The sequence below is a fragment of the Trachemys scripta genome, chromosome 4 (genome assembly GCF_013100865.1).
Source record: "Trachemys scripta elegans isolate TJP31775 chromosome 4, CAS_Tse_1.0, whole genome shotgun sequence".
NCBI classification, from domain to species: Eukaryota; Metazoa; Chordata; order Testudines; family Emydidae; genus Trachemys; species Trachemys scripta.
The window spans coordinates 8,548,777-8,574,716 of record NC_048301.1 but is presented as its reverse complement, the minus strand read 5'-3'; the positions used below and the strand labels follow the sequence as shown (position 1 = coordinate 8,574,716).

Sequence of the window (25,940 nt, the reverse complement as noted above, 5' to 3'; positions counted from 1 at the left end):
AGAAAGGGACTCATCTGAACGGCTTATGCTGTTGGTTTGGTTTGGTCACAGTCCTAGGTGGGAAGAAGCGCAGACCCAGGTTCTGAGTGCTCCATAAATAGCCCCGTTGAAATGAAGGAGACTACTCGCGGAGGAGAGAACGCTTTGCTGTAAATGTGGCAGAATCTGTTTGTTTGCGGTTGGAGCAGCAGACGCGGGTGAACCAGGTTAGTTTCAGTAGAACTAGCACAAGCCTTTGCCCTAACGTTGAACTGAAAATGCAGCTGTGCTCCAAATACTGTAAAAACCATCAGGGATGGCACACTGGCAGCTTCTCACTGATCTCCCTAGCAAATGCAGTCACTTTACTAGTGAAGAGCTGTTTTTTCTGACTGCCAGGCCTGTAGCTATCTCGGGGTCTGAGGGCCAAGCTTTGTTCTTCAGGACTTGTGTCTTTTCCTCCTCAACTGGCTGTGGTGCCCATCTCTCATCCTGGATGTTTTAACCCCCCACATTTACAACGTTAAGCAACCCCTGAAAGTCAGACCAGGGAAGAGCTGGTGGCTCTGTCAGTCACACACGGAGCCAGAGGTCAGGATTCTGGGGCTGAGCAGGGAGGGACAGAACACTAACGTGAGGAAGCTGATGTTTCTGGGTGGAAGATCAGACCACTCTGTGCACCCGATTCTGTGAGGCATTGAGCCACCTCGCCTTCTGTTGATGTCAGCGGGATCAGAACCTATTTTCCCAGCACTCGATAGACTGGCACAATTTCTGTCTACGCGCCGACGTGGCTCCTCTTACTGGAGAGTCGCATACATCAATGAATTCAGTCTCACCATGAGGTGGGAGAAGTATCGTCCCCGCTTCACAGACGGGGGAGGAAGGCACGGAGAGATGATGTGACTGGCCCAGGGTTACACAGGCAGGCTGTGGCAGAGCTGGGACTTGCACCCAGCTCTCCTGAGTTCCAGGCCAGAGCCTTAGACATAAGGCCGCCTTTTACTCAGTGGTCCCAGGGATGGTTTAACACAGAAAATTGGCAACTGGGGCCGCCCTGCCCCACTGAAGCTCGGTGTCCCTCTGACACATGGATTCTACTGAGGTTTCCAGCTTTAAAAACCATGGGGTGAAACCCTGAAGTCAGTGGGAGTTTTCCATTGATTTTGGTGGGGCCAGGGTATCACCTCTGGTCCCTTGTCGATGTTTCGTAGTGACATGCCATAGACATCAGTGGCGCCATGGGACTCTCCCAAAGCACGGCTAATGCCACCCATTCCTTTGCGTCACATGGAGACTTGCAAAGGTTTCCAGAAGTGACTTGTGCCGCCGATCCCGGATCAGCAATGAAATACACGGTCCCCCTGACAAAACGGAGTCAGGAATGCTGCCTGTCTTCCTCCCCGTCGGGCCCCGGAGCCTGAAGAGCTGCTCTCGATCTCAGCTGGTGCAGTGTCAGTGGGTTTCCCTTCGCTTTGCTTCTTTCAAAGGGAATCCAGCTTGAGCTTGGCTGGACTGGACTGTGTGATGCAAACAATCCGCAGTCAGTGCTAGTTTGGTTGGACAGGGGGAGATTCTCCTCCGGGTCAGGTCCCCTCTCAGTGACCCTCTCCCACCCTCCTGCTTATTGTTTGAAACATTCAAGCTACAAATTGAGAGAGATTCATTTTTGGGACAATTCACAAGACTTTTCAGTCACACTGAGGTGGGCTCTGATGGGAGCCCTTTGATTTGGCTGCCAGTTGATGCCGTTGCAAGAACGGCATTCAACCAGTCGTGCCCCTCTGCTTTTGAGAGCACAGACTTGCAGATCTGGTGGGGAAGGGAGGGAGGGACAGCTCTGTGGCACCTCCCCCCAGGAGCACTTGGGCAAAATACAGCACTTTTGAATGCAGCAGGCCTGCTGTCACCTTTCAGAGTAAAGCTGCACTGTTAGTCCACCAGCTGCAGCATAAAGAGACAGGGAGTGTAGGTGCTCATGACGCCAACAGCTCTTTGAGGGGGGCTCCTGGCTCAGCAGGGCCCTCAGCTATTGCAGAGGGACGTACGGCGCTCAGTCCTCTGCTGCTGTGAATTAGTGCAGCAGCCTTGATTTCACTGGAGCACAACCAGTTTACACCCGCTGAGGATCTGGCCCAAAGTTTGACGACAGTATAGTACGTCTGTGGGTGTTGGAAAACACAGGGAATCAGCGTCTGGCTCACTCCGAAAAACCTCACCCAGGTTAGACTGGATGGGACTATCACACAAGTTGGTTTATGTTTTTTAGGCATTTCTGTGACCTTGGGGGTCATAGGGTCTGAGCACCTCACAACCACAATGCTAGTATCCCTATTTGAGGCACAATGAACAAGGCACACAGCAACTTGCCCCAAGCAACATGGGCACTCTGTGGTCAAGCAGGGAACTGACCCTCGGTCTCCCAGCTGCTAAGCTCGGGCCCTAGCCACTGGACCAAACCGCCCACTTATTAAAGGTTGCAAACTGGAATCTAGACAAGCTATTTCTTTTGGGCCAAGCCTGGTTCCACTGAAGTCAAGGGACATGAGTGTAAGGCACCATGGAAGTCAAGTGATGGCCACACACGAACACTGTTCTGAGGCAGGGTGCAGAGACGTCAGGACTTAACGGGTTCCCTTTAGAGAGTGGTGTTGTGGCTTTGGCCCATCCAATGGATGCTCTAGTTCAACTACCGCTTATTGGGCTTGAGGGCAGTTAGTTCCCTCTAGTGCAGGAATCCCTAGGTGACATTCTATGGCCTGGCTTATGCAGGACGTCAGAGTGGATGATCATAACGATCTCTTCTGGCCTTAACGTCAAGGAGACTAGGAGATCTCCAGCATGAGGTTGTGCAGGAGAAGTGAAGGGAAGGAGAGTGTCAACTGGATCCTGGTCCTGATGAAGTAAATGGGAGTTTTGCTATTGCTTGCATTTTCCCAAGATGCAACCCCTTATGTTCACATGCTTATGTGGAGTGCTCAGGTGAACACTTTGATTGGCTTCCACGTTCCACAATTATTGTCTTGGCCTCACTTGTGAACACAGAGACTTGACATTTGAAAAACTTCCTGGAAAGGTTTGGGATTCAGATCATTGTGTCATTTCTTGGCTCCCCGTTAACTTCCCCCCCGCCGCCTTTTCATACCAATGATATTGCCTAGACTTGGATGGGTGACTATAAAGGAATAGCTGGGATTAAATACATTTGACAGAGTTCATAGAATGTCAGGGTTGGAAGGGACCTCAGGAGGTCATCTAGTCCAACCCCCTGCTCAAAGCAGGACTAATCCCCAGAGAGATTTTTGCCCCAGATCCCTAAATGGCCCCCTTAAGGATTGAACTCACAACTCTGGGTTTAGCAGGCTAATGCTCAAACCATTGAGCTATCCCTCCAGGACAAGAGCCACAAGAATGATTAAAGGATTAGAAAACCTGCCTTGTGGTGATAGACTCACAGAGCTCAATCTAGTTAGCTAACAAAGAGAAAATTAAGAGGTGACTTGATCACAGTCTAGAAGTTCCTACATGGGGAAGAAATGTTTAATAATGGGCTCTTTAGTCTAGCAGACAAAAGTCTAACATGATCCAATGGCTGGAAATTGAAGCTAGACAAATTCAGACTGGAAATAAAGCGCACGTTAATGGTGAGAGTAATTAACCATTGGAACAATTTACCATGGGTCGTAGTAGATTTTCCATCAGTGACAATTTTAAAATCAAGATTGGATGTTTTTTCTAAAAGTTCTGTTTTAGGAATTAGTTTGGGAAGTTCTCTGGCCTGTATGGTACGGGAGATCAGACCACATGGTCACAATGGTCCCGTCTGGCCTTGGACTCTATGGATCTATGAGCTTTTATCAGACATGTCCACCAAAGGACACTTATGTTTACCCTTTCACCAGCTAATGTCTAACAAAGAAAATCATTCTCGTCATATCCTAAAGTGAGGATTGACTTTGCTAAATAGGGCAACTTTTGCTTTCCACATTGCAATAGCGTAAAGCATGACATGCTAATGAGGAAACGTTATCTTTGATCGAGTTAGCTGGCTGTCCACTAGGTGGCATGGTTGCAGTTTTTTTAGAACATTGACATAGGAGCCTAGACTTGTAGTAGTTAAAGAAGAACATCTATTATCAGAACAGGATCCGCAGCTGGTGTAAACCAGAGTAGCTCCATGGATGTCAGAGGCACTACACCAATACTAAGTAAGCATCCGGCCCAATGAATCCATCCTGCTGCAAGAGCAGGAACTATTATGTATTAATAGAATAAAACTTATATTTAGCTGTCCTATAGCGCTTGTCATCGGTAGATCTCAAAGCGCTTTGCAAAGGAGGTCAATGTCATTAGCCCAATTTTACAAATGGGGAAACTGAGGAACAGAGTAGGGAAGTGACTTGCCCAAGGTCACCCAGCAGCAGAGACAGGAAAGAACCCAGGTCTCCTGAGTCCTAGGCTAATGCTCTATCTGCTAGGCAACGCTGCCTTTCCTACACTGAAGCTACTTTTGATTTTAGTTTAAAGGCCAAGAAATTGTTCATACAGGGTTGTAAATGTAATTAATGAATCCCAAGTTGTCAGATGTAAAACACCGTGAGCCCAGCCCTATAAACCCTTACTCCTGTGAGTAATCCTTTCTCACATGAGGATTCCCATTGTAGCCAATAACAGAGTAGATCCCGTGGCATTTTTCATTATGAGAAAGAATGAAATAGCCTTGAAGTCTGACTTCCACCACCATTGAAATCAATGGGGCCAGCTCCCCAGCTCTGATTTCAATGGAGCGAGGCCATTCGACTCCCGGTAGAGGGTAGTTTGGTAATATGCATAGGTTTTTAAAACTGTTTTGGCACAATACTGCATCTTAATGCTAGGATTGGTCGAATAGACCCCAGAGTCTTGAACACTCACCGGATTACCTTTGAATTTGAGCGTTGTCTGTTCTTGCTAACTTTAAAATCTTGTTGCGGATTTTGGCTCTCCTTTCTCTGTTGCATCAAACACAAGCTTGTCTTCGCTTTCAGGGCCCTTCATGGTCTCTGCCCACCCTAGCCCTCATCTCTCATTCTCTGTCGATGCTCATCTCTGCTCAGCCGTCATGCCAGCCTCGCTCCTCCGCTTGTCAAATTTTCAAAGAACCGCCTTCGTGTTTTCTGCCACGCCGCCCCACACGCTTGGGAGCATCCACAAAGCCACCCACTTAGCCTCCAGACCCTTCTCAAAACTCTTCTTTGCCCTGACGCCTACAAAAACCCTGACCACAGTTAGGCCCTTGGTCTGTGTGTTGACCCGTATTTCTCATCATTGTTTCCCGGTACTCCTGTATCTATCAGCTGTCTCTTGTCTTACGCTTAGATTGCAATGTCCTTGGGGCAGGGACTGTGTTTGGTCTGTGTATGTACAGCACCTAACCAATGGGATCCTGGTCCGTGATAAGGATTCGTAGGGATTACAGTAATACAAACAATAATAATAATTTTGGGATGTCTTAAATACAGTAAAAACAATGAGGAGTCCTTGTGGCACCTTATAGACTAACAAATTTATTTGGGCATAAGCTTCTGTGAGCTAGAATCCACTTCATCAGATGCATGGTGTGGAAAATACAGTAGCAGGTATAAATATACAACACATGAAAAGATGGGAGTTGCCTTACCAAGTGGGGGGGGGTCAGTGCTAATGAGGCCAATTCAATCATGGTGGATGTGGCCCATTTCCAAAAGTTGACAAGAAGTTGTGAGTATCAACAGAGGGGAAATTATTTTTTGTAGTGACCCAGCCACTCCCAGTCTTTATTCAGCCCTAATTTGATGGTGTCAAGTTTGCAAATTAATTCCAGTTCTGCAGTTTCTCATTGAAGTCTGTTTCTGAAGTTTTTTTGTTGAAGAATGGCCACTTTTAAGTCTGTTATTGAGTGCCCAGGGAGACTGAAGTGCTCTCCTACTGGTTTTTAAATGTTATGATTCCTGACGTCAGATTTGTGTCCATTAATTCTTTTGCGTAGAGACTGTCCGGTTTGGCTAATGTACATGGCAGAGGGGCATTGCTGGCACATGATGGCATATATCACATTGGTAGATGTGCAGGTGAACGAGCCCCTGATGGCGTGGCTGATGTGGTTAGGTCCTATGATGGTGTCCCTTGCATAGAGACAGTAGTGAACTCTGTGGCAGACTGACAACGTCCTGCCATATCCTGCACAGGAATTAAGATAAACTTTAATGAATTAAGGCAAACCTTATTGAATTAGGGTTAATATCTTTGGACTCCAGTGTATTAACAACGCCACTGTGTATGTGTTGTGGAGCTGTATGTACCTTCCCTAGTATAGGTTGGAGGCTAACGTAATTCCTCCGGTTGTCAGCCCTGTGAAGCCACCCCCTGGGGAGGTGTGCCTATACTAGTTCAAAGTGAATTCTCCAGGGATCAATGGACAAAGAGGATTTTTGGATAAATGGCCTGGTTTTAAACTGGCTCAGGGCCTTCTTCCTGATCCAGCAAAGGAATAGGACCCTGGTCCCCGGAGGGCCCCAATCCTTAGGAAAGGGAAAGCCTGGGCCTGTAAGCCTGGGTGCTTGTTCTGAGCTGAAGCTGTGATGAACCTGAAACCACAAGGAATCGCCCTGGGGTGGGGGGCTGAAGGACTGCTCCTGCGGGAGCTCAGATTCGGGTTGGGGTGAGCCCCGATAAGCTTATTAGCAGGCGGGTAGACTCTTTTATTGATTTTTAATGTGGTTTCTCTGGAATGCTTTGTACCTTGCGAATACAGCAGGCTCGGATCGGCAGTGCTGTGCAGGACCGTGTCACTATAGCAATGACACCTCTTTCCCCTCTCTGAAAGGAAAGCCAGCAGGTGTGCTTGAGCAACCCGTCTCTGCTGGGAAATATACAGGGAAGGCAAGGCACGGTGCAGCCTGGACATACCCTGGTCAGAAGGGAGAGAAACACCCGTCTCCACCCAGAAAGGCCGCGGCAGGGGAGCTGGAAGCCAAGAATGGCTGCTCTGGCTGGATCACTGAGAGGAGACATGGGGGGCATGTACCCAGCACTGTGACAAACACAATCTCAGTGTGTTGTTTTTCTCCTCTAGCCATGAAGATTCTGATGCATTGTCTGCTCGTCTCTTCTTCTGCCATTGTCAGCGGGTCCCGGATCTGACCCAGCCGTGTAGGAGGACTCCCATGGTGCAATCACTGGCCACGCTGAACATCCACACGTATCTCAAACTGATGGCAGCCCCCATTGTGGTATGGGTTTAAATGATACTCGCCATCATCTGCACTGCATGAAAGCACCCGAGGCTAGCCTGCAGCTGGGGCAGGTAGCCCAGAGCAACTCCATGCGCAAGGCCTGGGTTGTAAATCTTGACCCCCACTGAAGTCAATGGCAAAACTCCCATTGATTTCAGTGGGGTCTGGGTTGGATCCCTGGGCTTTAGTGTGTTGGTTGGGAGCCCTGCAGAGGGTATTGTACCCTCCAGAGTGGCAGGGGAGAGAGAGAACTCAGGAGCCGGCCTCAGAGCTCTGCAGAGGGTGTTTATGTCCCTGCAGACATTCAAGGGCGGATGCTCTGGCTGTGTAAATTGACTTCCATGGGTTCACACCAGCAGAGACTGCCCTGTGGCTGCAAGGTGCCTGGGCCAGTGCAACCGCAGCTTTAGATCCCCTCCGCTGAGCTAGACGTGGGGAAACGGGTCAGAACGAGACCCTCCCCAGGGGGCATGGGACACCCTTCGTTGGGGGCGTTCTGTGCCCTGGCACGGTCATGCAGAAGATCAGTCCTGCCTGGGTCTGTCATGCAGAAGATCAGTGGTCATGTGCTAGCTGCAGCAGCATGATGAAAACAGGGAGGGAAAAAGAATCCAGGTCGCACTGCGCATTCCTGGTGGGATTTTCTAAGCCACCGTAGGGATTATGGTGCTGGGGGTCAATGGTCACAGATAATAAGGTGCAGCGTTTTAATAGTGAGGGTAATTAACCATTGGAGCAACCGACCTAGGGGTGTGGTGGATTCTCCATCACCGGCAATTTTAAAATCTGGATTGGATGTTTTTCCCAAAAGATCTGCTCCAGTTTAACCACGCCGCTTGGACTTGAAGCAGGAATCAAGTGAGGGAAGACCCATGGCCTGGGTTATGCAGGAGGTCAGACTAGATGATCCCAGTGGTCCCGTCTGGTCTTAAAATCTATGAACGTTTCCACCTAAATTGTCAGCATTTCAATGCACAAGATGCTCCTCCATTTAAATATCAACCCTAATGGGCGTATTCAGATGGCAGTGTTCCAGATGTTGGTTTGGGGGTGATTGAATCCTATTTATTTAGGATAAACTAAAATAGTATCTCATTATCTACTTTGCATAACTTATCTAAAATCTAAGCTTGTTAATCACCTATGTGTGATCACTAACCTACCCCGTGACGATATTTAACCATTTCATTGTATCTCTTCTCTAGACTGAAGTCGCTGAGGATCCAGAAAAGGTTTCAACTGTTCACCTACAGCTCGGTCTGCCGCTGGTGTTTATTCTCAGTCAGAAGGAGACCTATGAAGTTGATAAGAGAACTGCTGAGTTTGTTGCGTGGCAGCTGCTGGGGAAAGCAGGAGTTGCCCTCTTGTCAAGGTATATAAGCTCAGTAGTATTATGGTCTCCTATAAGCAATCCTTCTTTTGAAGATGACTTATATCTTTGTGTTGTATTCAGGCTGACTAACAAGTGCTATATGTTCTGTTCTGTTACACCGGTATAGATTCAGAATAACCAGTGAAGTCAGTGGAATTACACTGGACTTATACAAGAGTAAATGAGAACAGAACAGGACCCTTGACAAGTTGTCAAGTTATTGGTCCCTGCATGTGGAGCTGTTTTGCTGACTCATCTTGGCAGTCAGACCAGGCTGGCCTCATTAGCATCAGCCCCGGAGTATAAAAGGGTTTATGCCTCTCTCCGAGTCAGAGGGGCTGTGTGGTAACACAGGAAGGAGAAATGGCCAATGGCCAATTTGGGAAGAAGCTCAGACAAAGGATTGTGTTTTGTTTTTAAATTATGAGTAAAGGAAAACCCAGGAAGGGACAGGAGTCGTGGATGCTAACCCAGAGTGTGTGCTGGACTCTCTGCATGACAGAACTCCAAGTAGGATCTGTTTGCTATTTGTGATGCTATTATCAGTGAGCTGGGTTGTCACAGGGCCGCTTGGAAGACCCTGTGCTTTTGCCGCCTGGTAACTCTGAACTCTCAGGCATCTCATGGCAATGTGCTTGCACTCTGTGAGGAGGGGGGACAAGGTGATGGCCGCGCACTTTGCAAAAGCCCTGACTACTGACCTCTCAGAAGTTGCACTGTGGCAGCTTGTGCAGAGCCTTTACTTCTGGGTTTGGCTTTGGTCATCCGTCAGATTCCTCTCTGATGCCTGCTGGAACTACCTCCGGGGCTCCTGGCAGTCTCTGTAGCCTCAGTAGCCGCTAGTCTAACTCTGCTCTCCCTGCATCCAGTGGTAAAACTCCCTCCAACTTCAGTGGGAGCAGAGTCAGGCCAACGCCACTTTTGAAACCCATGCCCTTCAAAACGGCACCGCTAGATTTCACACGCTTCTCTGCTTTACTTTGAAAGAAATGTCCAAGACACACTGGCCTAGATCCAGGGCGGCTGAGTAGCCTCGCAGCTGAGGAGGGGGTGGGCAAAGGTAGCCTGTTATCTCCCCTTGATTAGAGGGTCAGACGCTGACAGCACCCCTGTGCTGCTAGAGAAGCACCAGTGCCCAGGAGTTAGGCAGTGTCCAGGGGAGAATGTTACTTTATCCATGACACCATTTAACATCTGATTTATATTTTGACAGGGACTCCGTACATCTGAACGTTTTTCTCCAATCTAACATAGCCCTCAAGACAGCAGAAGAGGTTAGTTGTATTTATTCTTGTCACGGTTGGTTCACATTTAATCTGATTGCTTTAACATAGTGCACTTCCCGGTAGAAGTTCAAGGTGTTATTTTTTTCACAATTGTTTTCCTCGCTATTCTTTAACCAATCCCCTTGGACGTGTAAAACTGACATTTCTTCCCTTATCAATGCATATCGGCCCGGGCTCGTTAGTGTAGGGCTGCTCATGCTTGCCGACACTGAGCTACTGGCCAGGTCTACACTATAAACATACATCGGTATAAGTACGTCGCTGAGGGGTGTGAAAAATCCACCACCCAGCGCGACACAGTTCTACCGACCTAATGCCCCAGTGCAGACAGCGTTGTGTTGATGGGAGAGCTCCTCCCGCCCACATTGTGTTACCTGCACACATTAGGGCACCAGGATAAGGCCTTTGTCTGAAGTCATATTGTAAAGCCTAAGCCTACGGCCTTCGTCTGCAGCCAGATTAAAAGAGCAGTCGTTACCTGAGAAGCAGGAATTCACATCCTGTCCTAATAGCACCCACTATCACCAGATAAAGACAGATCTTAAGATGGTTAAAGAAAACCTAGTTGGATAGCATCCTGTCTGGCAAGAATCCACCTCTCAACCGTTGTGGTTGTGAAATCCTCATTTCTATATTGTTTTGTCACCAGCGCCTCTCATGGAGGTGGCTTCATTATACAGGGGGAGGGATAGCTCAGTGGTTTGAGCATTGGCCTGCTAAACCCCCAGTTGTGAGTTCAATTCTTGAAGGGGCCATTTAGGGATCAGGGCAAAAATCTGTCAGGGGGGCAGGAGCTGGGCCCAGATTTGTTCAAAAGTTCATCACTGAAGAAAGATCATCCAGTGTTGAGGGCACTAACTTGGAGCTCTGGGTGCTAGTCCCTGCCCTGCTACAGATTTTCTTTGTGACCATGGGCAAGTCACGTAGCCGCTCGGTGCCTGAGTTCCTCACCTGTAAAATGGGGTAGTAGCACTGCCTCACAGGGGTGTTTTGTAGAAAAAATAGGTTACAAGCTTGAGGTGCCCAGGTGGTCCCTAGGTGGGGATTGTATGATTACCTGAGGTATGTAAAACAGAAAGCTGTCAAGATTGTAGTCACAGTTCCAATTCCTCTCTGATAGATTTCAGTCTTATTTTGATTGCAAGTTGCGATTGCAGGGGCTGTCTGTATTGTATGTCTTGTACAGCACCAAGCACATAAATACAAATTAATAAGGGTATTTCGTGGTGCTGCACAAAATAACCCCTTAGCAGAAGGGTAGATGTTCATGTTACACAAAGCAGGCCTTTGCTTTATGGTTTGTAACAGAGGAAGAAGGTAGAATCCGGGCACGAATCTAAGTTAGGGGAAGGAAAGGTTCTTGGACTCCGATCTGAATGGGAGACCTTTCTATGCTAGAATCCTTCTCCGTGTCAGGGTTGTGGTTACTCCGCTGCAAACGTTCGTTAGAATTCTTATTTTCTGGGAAGACCAATAATGCATCAGCGTTCCGTTAACATTCTTGATCATCTCAGGGGAACTGCCCGTGGCCCCAGCAGTTTGTCTGAAATGGACGGGCGATGGTATCCACCTGCAGAGCAGAGTTTCGAGTGAACGTGTTGCATAATTTGTAGACGTCTGCAAAAGCAGGTGTTAGCCGGTCGGCAGCTTTTCGCGGGTCATGTGACACTAATGTTGCCTCCTGATCGAGGCCGGCAGCCAAGCGCACACAGGTCTGTCACTGGAGGGAAAACGGACACAGGCAAGGCAACAATCAGGCGTGTTTTGAGTAAGATCTGCATGAAAAAGAGGCTTGCTTCAGTGCTCCTTTTTCACTAGTGCCAGTGGCTGGAGCACATTAATGGCAAACCACAGGGCTGGGAACTCTCTAGATTAGTATTAATATGGGGTTTTAAAGCTACAGTCCAGAGACAGTAGGAACGGCCTGGTCCCAATACTGAACCCTGCAGGGTAACTCCCATCGGGGAAGGGGTGTTGGCAGGGTAGTTCTTGTGGCAGCATTGTCTCCCCAGTTTGTTGCTGTTGCTCCCAGTTCTTGCCAGCTGCTCTGTGCTGACTGTAAGTTTGCCAGGGGAATAGGAGAGGGGAAGAGGAGAGTCACCCAGCGGACACCACAGCGACCCTCCGGGCAGGAGGAGGAACTGCAGAGGCATCTCGACTTGGATGCCTGACGTTCCAGCTGCCGAATGTGAGAGTGTGGAGCCGTGTGCAGCAGCCCTAGAAGTCTATTGACATGTCCAAAAACAAACAAAAAGTGGCCACATGGTGCCATTGAGCGCCCTCTTGCCTCCATTTTATATTGCAGCGACTCCAGCCATTCCAGAGCACAGGTGCAAATAAATGCCCTTGTGTCCCAGCTGGTATTTTTCTCTTCTCCAGGATGCGCCGATCAAATACCTGGTTTTGGAAGACACTGATGAAATAATAGCCCTTGTGGAAGACAAGATAAAGGGCGAACAGATCCAGGAAGATGAGGATGAAAGTGACAGTAATGACCCGGGTAACGTTGGTGTTTGGAATTCTCCTTTTCACACTTAATCCCGTGCTAGTTAATTACTAAGGAGAGTTACTCATACAACTAGTGCCTCCTTGCTAGAGACATTCTGAAACATATAGAAGTACTGTAGTCGCATTGGCCTACGTGATCCAAACCGGCTTGGGGCCTTAATTTTTAAGTGTCCAACTCGAGACAGGGCGGGTGCTCGTCACTGTCAGAAAACCAGGCCCCTTTGAGGTATTTCAGGTCAGGCCCCCAAAATCTGGAGCCACTTTTGAAAATATAGGCTGCCCTCTTTTGAGTGCCTATGTGTGCTGTGCTCAAATCCCATTTGTCTTACATGCCCGTGTAAGTCTTCCTTTAAAATACATTCCTAGAAAGTTGCTCATGTTTTCCAGTAATTTCACATAAGAGCTAAAGGAAACGGCCAAAATGAAGAAAGAAACAGCCGGTGTGAGTCTGAGGAAAACAAAAATGTGAATGGGATTCCTAGATAAAAGTATTCTTTATTCCAAGGGTTACATCCTCAGTTGGCATAACTCTGCATCTTTCCATTCATTTCGGTGAAGCTCAGAGTTCCTAGCAGAATAGTGTTAAATAGTACACGTCTACCCTGATATAACGCTGTCCTCGGGAGCCAAAAAATCTTACTGTGTTATAGGTGAAACCGCATTATATCGAACTTGCTTTGATCCGCCGGAGCGCGCAACCCCCCCCCCCCTCCCCCCCCCCCCCCAGCACTCCTTTACCGCGTTATATCCGAATTCCTGTTATATCGGGGTAGAGGTGTATATCAGTAGCAAGTCTTGTCTGCTGCTTATTACACTGATCAGAACAGTCTCCCGCTTGTTCCCCATCTGCCTGTCCTATCCACCTCTTGTTTCTCATCTCATAGTTAGACTGTTAACTCTTTGGGGCGTGGACTGTCTTTGTTGTATGTATGTACAGCATCTAGCACAATGGGGCCCTGATCTTGACTGACCCCTTTAGGTGCTACTGGAATATATATATGCATCATAATAAATTGCTTGGTTTCTTCCTGCTTTTGCGTTTGGTCTTTTCAAACCCTGGCAAACGTTGAGTTCCTGCTGCATCTGTGTGCTCGTGTTTATGTGTACGTTGATTTGCTCTAGACGTTCAGGATGACCAGGTGATGGAAGCGGTTTACAGAGACAGGAAGCGAGAACTCCCTTTGGAACTCATCCCTACCCTGACAGAAGAAACTTTTAATGCTGCTCTGATGGAGACCGCCCACATGGTGGTGCTATTCTATGCCAGTTGTGAGTACAATACACATATCCATATCACGGTGGGTGCACATTTCTTGTAGAGTTTAGTATATTGTTAGAGTGCCTGTATTTATTTAGTTATTTCTATTTAAATAATAGCTGAAAAGATGCCTGTGTGAGGCTCCAGGTATCCTCACGCATCCTGAACAATACAATTACATCGATTTCTGTAATAGATTAATACTGAACAGAGATGAGCTTTTTATTTTTGAAGGTCTCCATATAAAATACCTAGGTATTTCTTTTGTAGTGACATATACATTCAGTGTAATTCTACCTTCCGCATAGCAATCCTAATGCCAGAACAATTCACTACGTTAAATTGGAGAGCTACTGTCGCTGTCTGTCATGATGGCAAAGCTTGAGACACCGAAGAAGCATGATCTATAGCAGGGGTAGGCAACCTCTGGCACGTGTGCCGAAGGTGGCACGCGAGCTGATTTTCAGTGGCACTCACACTGCCCCGGTCCTGGCCACCAGTCTGGGGGCTCTGCATTTAATTTAATTTTAAATGAAGCTTCTTAAACATTTTAAAAACCTTATTTACTTTACATACAACAATAGTTCAGTTATATATTATAGACTTAGAGAAAGAGACCTTCTAAAAATGTTACAATGTATGACTGGCACGCGGAACCTTAAATCAGAGTGAATAAATGAAGACTCGGCACACCACTTCTGAAAGGTTGCCGACCCCTGATCTATAGAGAGTAACCCATCCTGTTGATCAGGAGTGACCCCGGCTCTGCCGACAGACAGGCCGTGTGTGATGTAGCGCTATTGACAGTGTCTCTTGTATGTTGCAGGGGAAGCGGTGTCTCTGGCGATGTTGCAATCGTATGTAGAGGTGGCCATTGCGTTAAAAGGTACAGTGCCAAAGCTCCGTTGCATTGTTAAAAAGCAGGCGATGTTCATATCCTGTACCACGTCCTCGTTTTACAAAGGAGGAAGTTTAACTGATGTGTCTATACATAGGCGCCGATTCTGTGGGTTCTCCGGGGCTGGAGCATCCACAAAGAAAAAAAATGGTGGGTGCTGAGCACCCGCCAGCAGCCCCCCTGGAGCTCCTCCCCCTCCCTGCAGCACTTCCCACCTGCCGGCGGGCCCCACCCATGACCACCTGCCCCTTCCTCCCAGCGCCTCCTGCCCACCGCAATCAGCAGTTCTGTGGCGTGCAGGATGCGCTGGGAGGGAGGGGAAGGAGCGAGATTGGGGCGTGCTCAGGGGAGGGGGTGATATGGGGCGGGAAGAGGTGGGGCGGTGGTGGGAAGGGCCGGGGGTGGGGCCTTGGGGGAAGGGATGGAGTGGAGGCAGGGCCTGGGCCAGAGCACCCCCTGGCACATTAGAAAGTCGGCGCCTCTGTGTATATGTACAGTGGGTGAAATCCTGGCCAAACTCACCTTGAGTGGTATGGGGAGAGGATTTTATCCAGGATATATACACGCACATACAGACACCCGAAGGCTGCTCTAACTTCTGCAGGCTTGTAATAGCCCCTTAGAATACATCTACACTGCAATAAAAGACCTGGCCTGGGTCAGCTGACTCAGGCTTGCCGGTCTCGGGCTGTGGGGCTATAAAATTGCAGTGTAGACGTTTGGGCTTGGTCTGGAGCCTGGGCTCACAGACTCTGCAAGGGGGGGAGGATCTCAGAGCCTGGGCTCTCCCCCGAACCTGAACGTCTACACTGCAATTTTATAGCCCCACGAGCCTGATTCAGCGGACCCGGGCTTTGAGACTTGGTGCTGCGGGTTTTTTATTGCCGTGTGGACATACCCTTAGGGGCCATTCTATTGCGAGGATCGCTGGAGCTCAGTATTATCCAGCCCCGCCCCCAGAGTCCCCTCCTGTTCCTGACATGCCCTCCCTGTACTGGGAGAGCAGCCCAGGAGGGACTAGCGTAGAGCCACGCTGAAGGGAATCCCCCGCTGCTGACCGAGGGAGGTGTAAAGTCCTTTTGTGCCACTCTGGGACCTTCGCAGGACTGAGAATCTGACCCATAGAGTCAAATTCTGTTTTCTGTTACATTGGTGTAAATCAGTTACTCCACTGACTGCACTGGAGTTACTCCGGACGGATGTAAATGAGAGCAGAAAATGGGTTGCAAGTGGACATGAACGTGGACAAGTCCAGTCTGAAATATAAATAGCAGCAGGTGTCAAGATACGGTCTTAAGAGCAAGGAACGTGCTAACATCAGGGACTACTCTTATTTGGTATTTGCATTATCGACGCTCCTCTGAGCCCCGCGCAGGGCTCAGGGCCCCATGTGCTAGGTGCGGTACAGACGTATAAGAAAATGACCATTCCTGGGCCAAGGAGCATGAGGCTCGTGTGTGAGTTGCTTGCAGTGTGAGGAGTAAACGAATAACATCCTGGAAACAAGAACGAGAGCCGTGTACGAGATGGGGAAAGTCACCCTTAGGCACTAACAGTCGGGAGCTACAATAAGGAGCACGTAGGCGTGCGCAGGGGGTGTGCCTGGGCACACCCTAATGCAGGGCAGGCAGAGCTGTGGGGGGGCGAGGCTATGTGCTCCCGCGGGGCAGCATGTATGGCGCCGCGCTGAGCCAGACACTGCTAGGAGCCTCCCTCATGGTTGTGGGGGGGGTTGGAAGTGGCGGGGGGCAGTTGCGGGACAGGGAGCAGGGTGGGTTGGGCTGGGGGGTGCGGTGCTCTCACCTCGGGGGCAGCTCCCCCATCCCCAGTGTCCCTGCGTGCAGGGGAGAGTCTCGGCAGAGGCAACTCTGTACGCTGCCTCTCTCCCCCCTCCCAATGCTGACCTGGTTCCCAGCCCATTGGCCAGGAACCCCAGCCAATGGGAGCTGTGGGGGGGCGGTGCCAGAGCTGCCTGACCACGCCTCCCCTGCAGGGAGGGGGCGGGAGCTGCAGGCAGAGAGAGCCTCAGGCTATTCTTCAGGGGGACAAGGAGCCCAGGGCAGCCTGGGGGCTAGCGGGGGTCTGGCACTGGCAGAAGCAAGTGACCTGGCCCGAGCCCGCTCTGCTCCACCCACCAGCTCCCAGCATTGCTCAGTGGTGGGGGTTTGGGGGAGGGGGTGGGGCATGCTGGGGCTGGGTTGCTCGCTGGTGCCAGGCTCCCCGCTAAGCCCCCAGGCTGCCCTGGACCCTGTGTCCCCCTGAAGCACAAGGCCCCCCAAAGCATGGGGTCCAGGGCGGTTGCCCCGATCCGTCCTATGGTTGGGACAGCTCTGCTTGGGCACCACCAAAAATCATACAAACCTGCCGCCCCTGATTGGATAGGGGGTGGGATTATGGGGTGGTGGATAGGGGCGGGGGTCTCTGGAGGGGGCGGTCAGGCAGCAGGGGGAGTTGGATGGGGCATGGGAGTCTCTGGGTCTGTCAGGAGGCGGGGGGTGGATAGGGGTCAGGGCAGTCAGGGGACAGGGGGGGGTTGTATGGGTCGGGAGTTCAGGGGGTGGGGAGCAGTTGGATAAGCGTGGGAGTTCTGGGCATCTGTCTGGGGGCGGGGGTGTGGATAAGGGTCGGGGCAGTCAGGGGACAGGTAGAGTCCTAGGGGGGCAGTCAGGGGACAAGGAGCAGGGAGGCTTAGGTAGGGGGTGGGGTCCTGGGGGGCAGTTAGGGGCAGGGGTCCCAGGAGGGGGTAGTCAGGGGACAAGGAGCAGAGGGGGTTGGGGGTTCTGAGGGGGGAAGTCAGAGGGCGGGAAGTAGGAGGGAGTGGATGGGGGCAGGGTGGGGGAAGGGCTAGGGCATGTCTGCACACCCTAATGAAATGGGCTGCGCACACCTATGAAGGAGCAGTTACAGCAAACATGAGGACAGTGGCAGAAGGTGAAATAACTCTTGGGCACAAAGAGGCAAGAACCTGCCATAGCAGGATGCCCGGGTGAGACTCCCAGGGGCACCCAGGGTTGGGAGGTACCTCACCACAGCCTGCCCTTAGCGCAAAGCAATCTTGTCTGCACCTGCTGTGGGTCAGCTCCCTGAAAACCCCAGCCTCTGGCACAAGCACTGCCTTCCAGGCCTCTGCAGGCTTTGCCCTCTCTGGACAGGTAGCAATAGGTACATCCCCTGCCGTGGCCATCCCCTTCTCCACGAGACACTCACCGAGTCATCAGGCCTGCTCTTCCCAAAGGAACAGTACTTTGCTTAAGCACTGAGATATATTTCCAGGGAAAACAAGAACAGGTTTCTTGCCAAAGATTAGAGATTCAAATAATAGTGAGTCCGAATATTGGAAACCAGCGGTTACATATAAAAGAAAATCATAACACGCTTTCTAGAGTCTAAACTTAATGAAAAGTCACTCTCTTGTCTAAAGAAGTTTATCACACCCAAAGTTCTCTACAGTGGTTTCAGCCAAGCCTGAACTTTTGATGTACACCTCCAGATAGGGTTCACTCCCCCTAACTCTTCCTGTTAGATTTTGTTTTCCCTCTGATGTCCTCACAGTCCTTCATTTGCCTTCAGCTCAGACTCATGATAGGTGAATCATTGTGAAGGAGACAGTGTTCAATTGACATGTAAACAATAGATGCTACCGACTTTACGGTCTTATTTTCAGTGTCTATACACATAACTCCTTACTCAGTATCTGTACGTACATTTCACGATACTAATGACCAGCGTGACACTGGCTCTCATTTGAGACCTCATGCGACATTCTTTGGTGAACCCAAATGTACATACCAGAATCTGGAGTTTCTTGTAAGCCCCTTGACAACTGGCAGTAGGAGATTCTTGGGTCACAGCCCCCAAACCAAGGAATGTAAAACAATGGTGCCCTTGGGGGATGGACACTGTCCTAATTACCTGTAAAGCCTCATAGACCCATAGCAATGTAGAGCTGGAAGGGACCTCGAGAAGTCAAGTCCAGCCCCCTGCACTGTGGCAAAGCCAAGTAAATCGAGACCATCCCTGACAGTTGTTTGTCCAACTTGTTTTTAAAATCTGCCAATGATGGGGATTCCATGACCTCCCTTGGAAGCCTATTCCAGAGCTTAACGACCCTGACAGTTAGAAATTTTTTCCTAATATCTAACCTAGATCTCCCTTGCTGCAGATTAAGCCCATGACTTCTTGTCCTACTTTCAGTGGACAAGGAGAACAGTTGATCACCTCCTCTTTATAACAGCCCTTAACATATTGGAAGACTGTTATCAGGTTCCCCCTCAGTCTTCTTTTCTTAAAAAAAACAGGGCCTGTTTAGTCTTAGCCTTTCCTGATAGATAAGGTTTTCTAAACCTTTGATCATTTTTGTTGCTCTCCTCTGGACTCTTTCCAATTAGTCCACATCTTTCCTGAAATGTGGTAACCAGAATTGGATACAGTCCGCCAACTGAGCCCTCACCAATTCTGAATGGGGGGGACAATTACCTTCTGTGTCTTACAAACAATAGTCCTTTTATTAAACCCCAGAATCTTATTAGCCTTTTTTGTAGCTGCATCATGCATATTCAGTCTGTGGTCCACCGTAACTCCCAGATCCTTTCCAGCAGTACTACTGCCTAGCCAATTATTCCCCATTTTGTAGTTGTGCATTTGATTTTTCCTTCCTAAGTGAAGTACTTTGCAATTGTCTTTATTGAATTTTATCTTGTTGAATTTAGACCAATTCTCCAATTTGTCAAGGTCATTTTGAATTTTAAACTTTGTCCTCCAAAATGCTTGTGTAACCCACACACCTCCTGGGTGTGGTGTTCTGTCCCATCTAGTGGCACCGAGACCAGTTAGAGAGAGATTAATGAGTCTGCTCTACAACCTTAGCTAAGAGCCCATTGCTTTTTAGCTCATGCGGTAGAGGCTCATGCACTAAACTCCAGAGGTCTCAGGTTCGATCCCGCCCACCGATGACCGGGGTTTGTCGGCATTACACTTGCAACCCCTCCCAGCTTGGTGTCATCTGCAGATTTCATAAGCATACTCTCTACTCCATTATCCAAATCATTAACGAAAATATTGAATAATACCAGACTCAGGACAGACCTCTGGGAGGGCTTATCTAGTGGGGTTCTGCAATTTGACAGCAAGCCCTTGATAACTACTCTTTGAATATGGTCTTTCCACCAGTTGTGCACCCACCTTATAGAAATTTCATTTAGACCACATTTCCCTAGTTGGCTTATGAGACTGTCATGCAGAACTGTGTCAAAAGCCATCCTAAAATCAAGGTATATCACATCTACTGCTTCCTCCCTTTCCATTAGGTCAGTAATCCTATCAAAGAAGGGAATAAGGCTAGTTTGGCATGATTTGTTCTTGATAAACTCATGCTGTCTATTCCTTATAACCCTATTCTCCTCCAGGTGCTTACAAATTGATTGTTTAATAATTCGCTCCACTCTCTTTCCAAGTATTGAAATTAGGCTCACTGGTCTATAATTTCCCAGGTCCTCCTTGTTCCCCCTTTTAAAGCTAGGGACTATGTTTGCCCTTTTCCAGTCTTCTGGGCTTTCTTCCATCTTCAGGAGTTCTCAGAGATAATTGCTAATGGCTCTGAGATTGCTTCAGCTAATTCCCCAAGTACCCTAGGATGAATTTCATCAAGCCCTGCTGACTTGAATACATCTAACTTATCTAAATATTCTTTACCCTGTTCTTCCCTGGTTTGGCTTGCATGTCTTCCCCAGTTGTTAATATTAATTGTGTGGAGTATCTGGTCATTAATCTTTTTAGTGAAGACTGAAGCAAAATAGACATTACGCACCTCAGCTTTCTTGATGTCCTCAGTTGTTATCTCTCCTTCCAGTAGAGGACCTACACTTTCCTTCGTCTTTCTCTTGCTCCTAATGTGTGTCAAGCACCTCTTCTTACTGCTTTTTATGTCTCTTGCCAGGTGTAGCTCATGTACATCTATGGCACTGCATAAATTATACACAGCAATAGCAATGATGAGGGTTAACTTAAAAGACAGCAGGTGATCGGTGAGTAGAGAAGGATGGGTGGAATTGATCCTTCGAGGAAGTCTGCACTACTTTCTGAGTCACATGGTGCTCGGTGTCCCTCATTCCCCTTTGGAAAATAACCTGCCACTGCTGTTACTGGTGATTCTCCTGGCTCACTCCTGCTGCTGGCGGCTGTGCTCTGCCATGACTGGGGTTTCTTGCTTTGGTCTCCTTCTTCCCCGAGTGTCCGACATACAGTAAGCAGACGTCCTAGCAAGCTTGAACCACAGCAGTTCTGTGCAGAGCCTTGGCAAGGAACAGAGTGTGGGGCTTGTGAACAAGGACCCAGGAGAGGGAGCTCTGGAGATACAATTTGTGATTTGTGTTGGTTTGATGCTGTTCAACATTTCTAGCCTTTTAAACCCCATGAAGGGAATGTGGCCAGAAGCTTTGCTAGCTGCTGTTCTTCGGTTAAACAAAGTCCTGAAAATAAACAGGAAGTCTCAGAGAGGGCTGTTATTGTTATTTTTATAACAGTTTTTTTTTTACTTAACCAGTGAACTTCCTCCAGCGGTTCAGACCCTGCTGTTGTCATGCGTACTGCCACAGACACTGGTCTGGGTTTGCAACAGCAATCCTTGCTCCAGGGGAAAGTGAGTGAAGTCAACGGCAAAACTCCCATTGACTTCATTGGGGCTGAGATTTCATAAAATCATAGAATCCTAGAATATCAGGGTTGAAAGGGATCTCAGGAGGTCATCTAGTCCAACCCCTGCTCAAAGCAGGACCAATCCCCAACTAAATCATCCAGTCGCCAATTAAATCACCACATGTGTTGTAACATGTCTCCACTGGGAGTCACTACATCTTCTGCCTCCTCACCAGTGGCGCCATATTGAGCGAGGAAGGAAACTGTCCGGCTCCTCCATCCCTTAGCATGATCTGGTCCGGTCTGTGAGGGCAACTCCATTATCCTGCAGCTCGTTGTTGGCATGTCAGAAAGAGTCTGCGAGATCCTTAGGTAGAAATAAAAAAGGAAGGGAAAGCAGCAGGTGTTGGTGAATGTGGCTGTTATGAAATGAGGCTCCAACCAAGCATCTGTTTGAGCCTGTTAATGGGAGCCAACAGAGTCCCTGATGGCAACCTAATTAAAATGAAAACGAGAGCTCTGCTTGAGCATTCAGGTATGTCACGAGTGTCAGACCCAAGGCTCTCCTTTGCTCCCCTGTCCCCATACCACAGGTCTGTCCAAGTCCACATCTGTTCCATTGGAACCTTGCTGACCAGCGTGAAGGAAGGCTGCAGCTGTACTGAGAAAGAAAGATATTGGGTACAGCTGCTCATTTTTTGTTGAAAAAGTTTTTCAATAAAAAAATCCCTTTTTATGGAACTCAAAACACGTAATCCTTTCTTCTGCCCTTGCCCCCTCAAAACAAGGCGTTTCGATAGTGCTGAAACGTCCCTTTTTTGACACTTTCGGAACAGAACGTTTTGATTTATTTTTCCCTTTTGAAATGAAATTCATTGTTTTTCAGTACATTAAAAAAGTTTTAAAAGTTCAAAATTGGAATGAAATCCTTCAGTTTTTTTTAGATGTTTCAGTCGACCCCCAAACCACTTTTTCCCTTGGAATTTTATTTCCTGGAAAATTTTGACACTTTTTGGTTATGCCCCGTTTCAGAACAGAAAACATTTCAAGATCATGGAATTTCCCCATGAAACACAAAAACCAGTTCCCATCGAGATCTGAGAATTAGCAACACGAAATGGAGCTGTCCGTGAATGATCTTGTAGCCACTAGATGGCGCCAAACAATTGAAGATCAATAACAGCATCTCATGCTATCAAACCAGTAGGAAATGGAAGAAACGGGATGTCACAGGTAGATTTCTCTTCCTGTGCTGGGGGTTTGCCTGGTAAGTTATCTAGAATCACGACTCTGGTGTGTGGCAAGCAGGACATTGGCTGAAATCTGCCATCTCTGGGTATTGGGTCTAGCCGAGGCAATGCCCCAGTGCAGGGTGTTAGTGGGACAAAAGGGAGCAGGGTGCTCTGGCTTTCCAAAAGAGACCTGAGTCCTAGTGGCGTGTGTCACATCTCTGGGCAAAGCAGCCGCAGGGGCAGGTTGTGTCAGGTGTGGTGTGAGATCCTTCCTCTTCCCTCAAGGATCAGTGATCTTGAGCTAGTGGGGAGACTGGAGGCCAGTGTCTTCAGGCTGGGCTTTGCAGATGAGCCAGCAGGTTATCCGGGAAAAGTCTGCTGTCCCACAGGGCACTGAGATGATGTGCGCACGCTCCCCGGCTGGTGACCTTACCATGAACCATACAACAATCTGAAATGCAGGCGTTGCCCTTTGCAGGAAGGACCCTATGGCGACCTCAGGCCAGGCGAGAGAGCCAGAGAAAGTGTGAGATAAGATCTTCCCCCTCCAAACAGCAGTTGCAGATCCTTCCTAAAAGTGGGGGAGCCCCTTGCCTCCTCCATGGCCCCACCCCACCCCTTCCACCTGAGGCCTCACCACGGCCAAGCCAGAAGCCAGGGTGAGCAGGGAGCTGTGGAGCCTCCACCTGCCCGGGGGGTGGGAAGGGGTGGGCGATAGCATTCCCCAGCCCATGTCCCTGCCCTGTAGACCACTGCCCAGGGCAGGTGGAGGGTTTGTGGCTCCTCACAGCTGCCCATGTGGCTCTCCCTGACCTGGCTCCGGCCAGGGGATGGGGCGTCAGAGCCATGCAGCTTGGCTGTGGTAAGAGCCGCGTGGCCAGGCAGCTATGGGGATCCGCGGACCCTCCACCTGTCCTGGGTGTGGGGCCCAGGGAGCGGGGACATGGGCTTGGGGTTGCTCTTGCCCCCCACCCCACCCCGGGCAGACAGAGGGTCTGTGGCGCGGTGCCCCACGCTGCCTGGCCTCCCGGGCTAGGCTCCAGCTGCCGGCCTGGCCTGGGGGCGGGGCCTTAGGAGGAGGAGGAGGAGGAGCGGGCCCTGGCAAAAATGGGGAGGGCCATGGACCACTGACCTTCCCAGTTCTGGCGCCATTGCTTCTATAGCTGGCCATGTTCTCTGCTCCTTCTCCTCCGCAGCCAGTTACAAAAGCAGGATGATACGATTGCGTGGTTTATCCCGGGCAGGGAGTGACGCTGACTGTCTCCAGCGTGGTCTAGGGCTTGGAGAGAGACGCTCCCTGAGTTGCTGGCTAAAGGTTTGTGAATCAGGTTACTCCTCTGTGGATGGTGGTGCCGCCGGCCATGGCTGGCTTTGAAGGTTGTCAGTTTGGATCCGGTCCCAAGTCTTGAGGCTGGGCCATGGGCCATGTTCTCTGTGGAGTTTTCACACTGGGAAATTCTGCCTTCCTCTCTGGAGACCTCGGTCGTTATGGTTTTATGGAGGTGAGCTCTATCCTTAACAATCTGACCTTGCTCATAACTACCCTGAGTGTGTGTGTGTTGGGGTGGGGGGGGTCTCATATTCTAATCACTCTCCCCCTCTGCCCTGTGTTCTCACTGGCCTGGTCTCTTTCACCCTTTGTCTGTTTGGTTCAGGTGTTTTGTGGCCATTCGGATAATTAGCTGTCTATTGGCTCTGGGTTGGTTTTTCCACCTCCATTTTGGAGCATTACAAATTAGGCTTGAGGATGATGGGGATTCAAGTCCGTTGCTGCTCAAGCATCGTGCAACTTCATCTTTTGATGCCAAAATCCAGATAACTGCACGCAGAGGTCTTTTTATGTTCCTTTTGTTCTACATCCAGGAAGAGCAGCGCTCCATCCCATTGCTAAAATTCTCTCTGGGTGAAAACTGCTTGAGAATTACAGAAACAGTGACGTAGGCTCACAGCTGGCTTTGCCAGAGGCTTGAATGTCCATTTGAGAAGACATCAGCCAAAGGCCATACCCGGGTTGCACAGAGGAGCTAAGAAAAATGGCATTTCGGACTAAGTGGAGGATCTCAATAACCAGCTTAGGCAAGAGTTTCATCGAGTTCTTGAGATCCCCAAAAAGAATGGAGTCTGGTGACTGGGGGAATATCTGTTCTGCGAGAGTAGTAGAGGTTTTAGGAATGACAGCGGTATCAGGGCCTCAGTTCCCCTGATCCAGCTGAGTTTCGATTGGCATGATGTCTACCCTCTGTGAAACAAGATGGAGTTCGGCTGTGAGAATACACACGGGTGGACGCGATGGACTCTAAACCCTACACTGGCCAGGAAAGTGTTGATGAGGAGCGTTGGGCTCAGCCAGCCCCGCTCTGCTACCCCTGCAGTAGGCGTCAGACTTGGAGGGGAGAGCTGAGCTCAGCTGGGGGCTGACTGGAAAGGACAGCAGGCTTCCAGCTCTCATTCTGTGAGGGAGAGGCCAGGCTGGGGCCAGGAACTGACTGGAGCCTGCAGCCTGCCAGAGCCTCCCTGAGGGAAGGTAGCACTGACGCGGGAATACTGCTGTGATGTACTACCAGTAACTGGCGTTGTTATGCAAACTAGACACAATCAACTAGTTTGCAGATATGCAAACTAGACACAATCAACTCAGGATTGAATAAAGACTGGGAATGGCTGAGCCATTATAAACATTGAATCTATCTCCCCTTGTAAGTATTCTCACACTTCTTATCAAACTGTCTGTACTGGGCTATCTTGATTATCACTTCAGAAGTTTTTTTTCTCTTACTTAATTGGCCTCTCAGAGTTGGTAAGACAACTCCCACCTGTTCATGCTCTCTGTATGTGTGTATATATATCTCCTCAATATATATTCCACTCTATATGCATCCGAAGAAGTGGGCTGTAGTCCACGAAAGCTTATGCTCTAATAAATTTGTTAGTCTCTAAGGTGCCACAAGTACTCCTGTTCTTTTTGGAGAATCTGGGCTGTTGTGCCTTTATGCAGACTTAGCAGCCAACAATTGGGCTCCTGTTTTTGAAAACTTTGACTGTGGGAAATTTACTCTTTGGAAAGACTGAACAAGATGAGAGTGGGGAGTGAATTCCTGGCATCCAGAGCTTTGAGGGAGATTGGTATCTCTGATGGTTGGCAGTTGGACACCAGGGGAAGGGTTCCTAATAGTTTGGAAATAGTATATTGCGTGCGTGGCTGCTGTGGGTTGCAGATGAGGAATCTAAAATTCCCAGCAGCTTGACTAACCCGGTGTCCCTGCGCTGGCTGTGTGACATAGCCCATGCGTAGCTGAACCCTGGATATTGTTGGACTGGAAAACTTTGTTTATTTTTTATTTTTAACATAAGAGTTCAGCCAGAAGTTCTGCCTGGTGGATATGACGGTATGTCAGAGGAGTTGAATTACTTGTTCATGCGATGGGCCCAATCCTGGAGGGAGCTGAGCGCCTGCTGAGAAGTGCTGAATCGGAATACGACGACTGTATTATTAAAGATTGCCAGGAGCTGCCTTACAGCAG

The 25,940-nt window shown here is 49.2% G+C and overlaps 1 protein-coding gene across 1 annotated transcript in view; it reads left to right on the top strand.

Annotated features, from left to right (window-relative positions):
* TXNDC16 (thioredoxin domain containing 16) overlaps window positions 1-25,940 on the top strand; it is a 78,716-nt gene that overhangs the window by 24,294 nt on the left and 28,482 nt on the right. Inside the window, exons 10-15 of the mRNA XM_034767592.1 lie at window positions 7,073-7,229; window positions 8,438-8,604; window positions 9,818-9,878; window positions 12,270-12,390; window positions 13,521-13,667; window positions 14,483-14,542. Coding sequence (XP_034623483.1) covers window positions 7,073-7,229; window positions 8,438-8,604; window positions 9,818-9,878; window positions 12,270-12,390; window positions 13,521-13,667; window positions 14,483-14,542 — 713 coding nt within the window. The remainder of the gene's footprint in view (window positions 1-7,072; window positions 7,230-8,437; window positions 8,605-9,817; window positions 9,879-12,269; window positions 12,391-13,520; window positions 13,668-14,482; window positions 14,543-25,940) is intronic.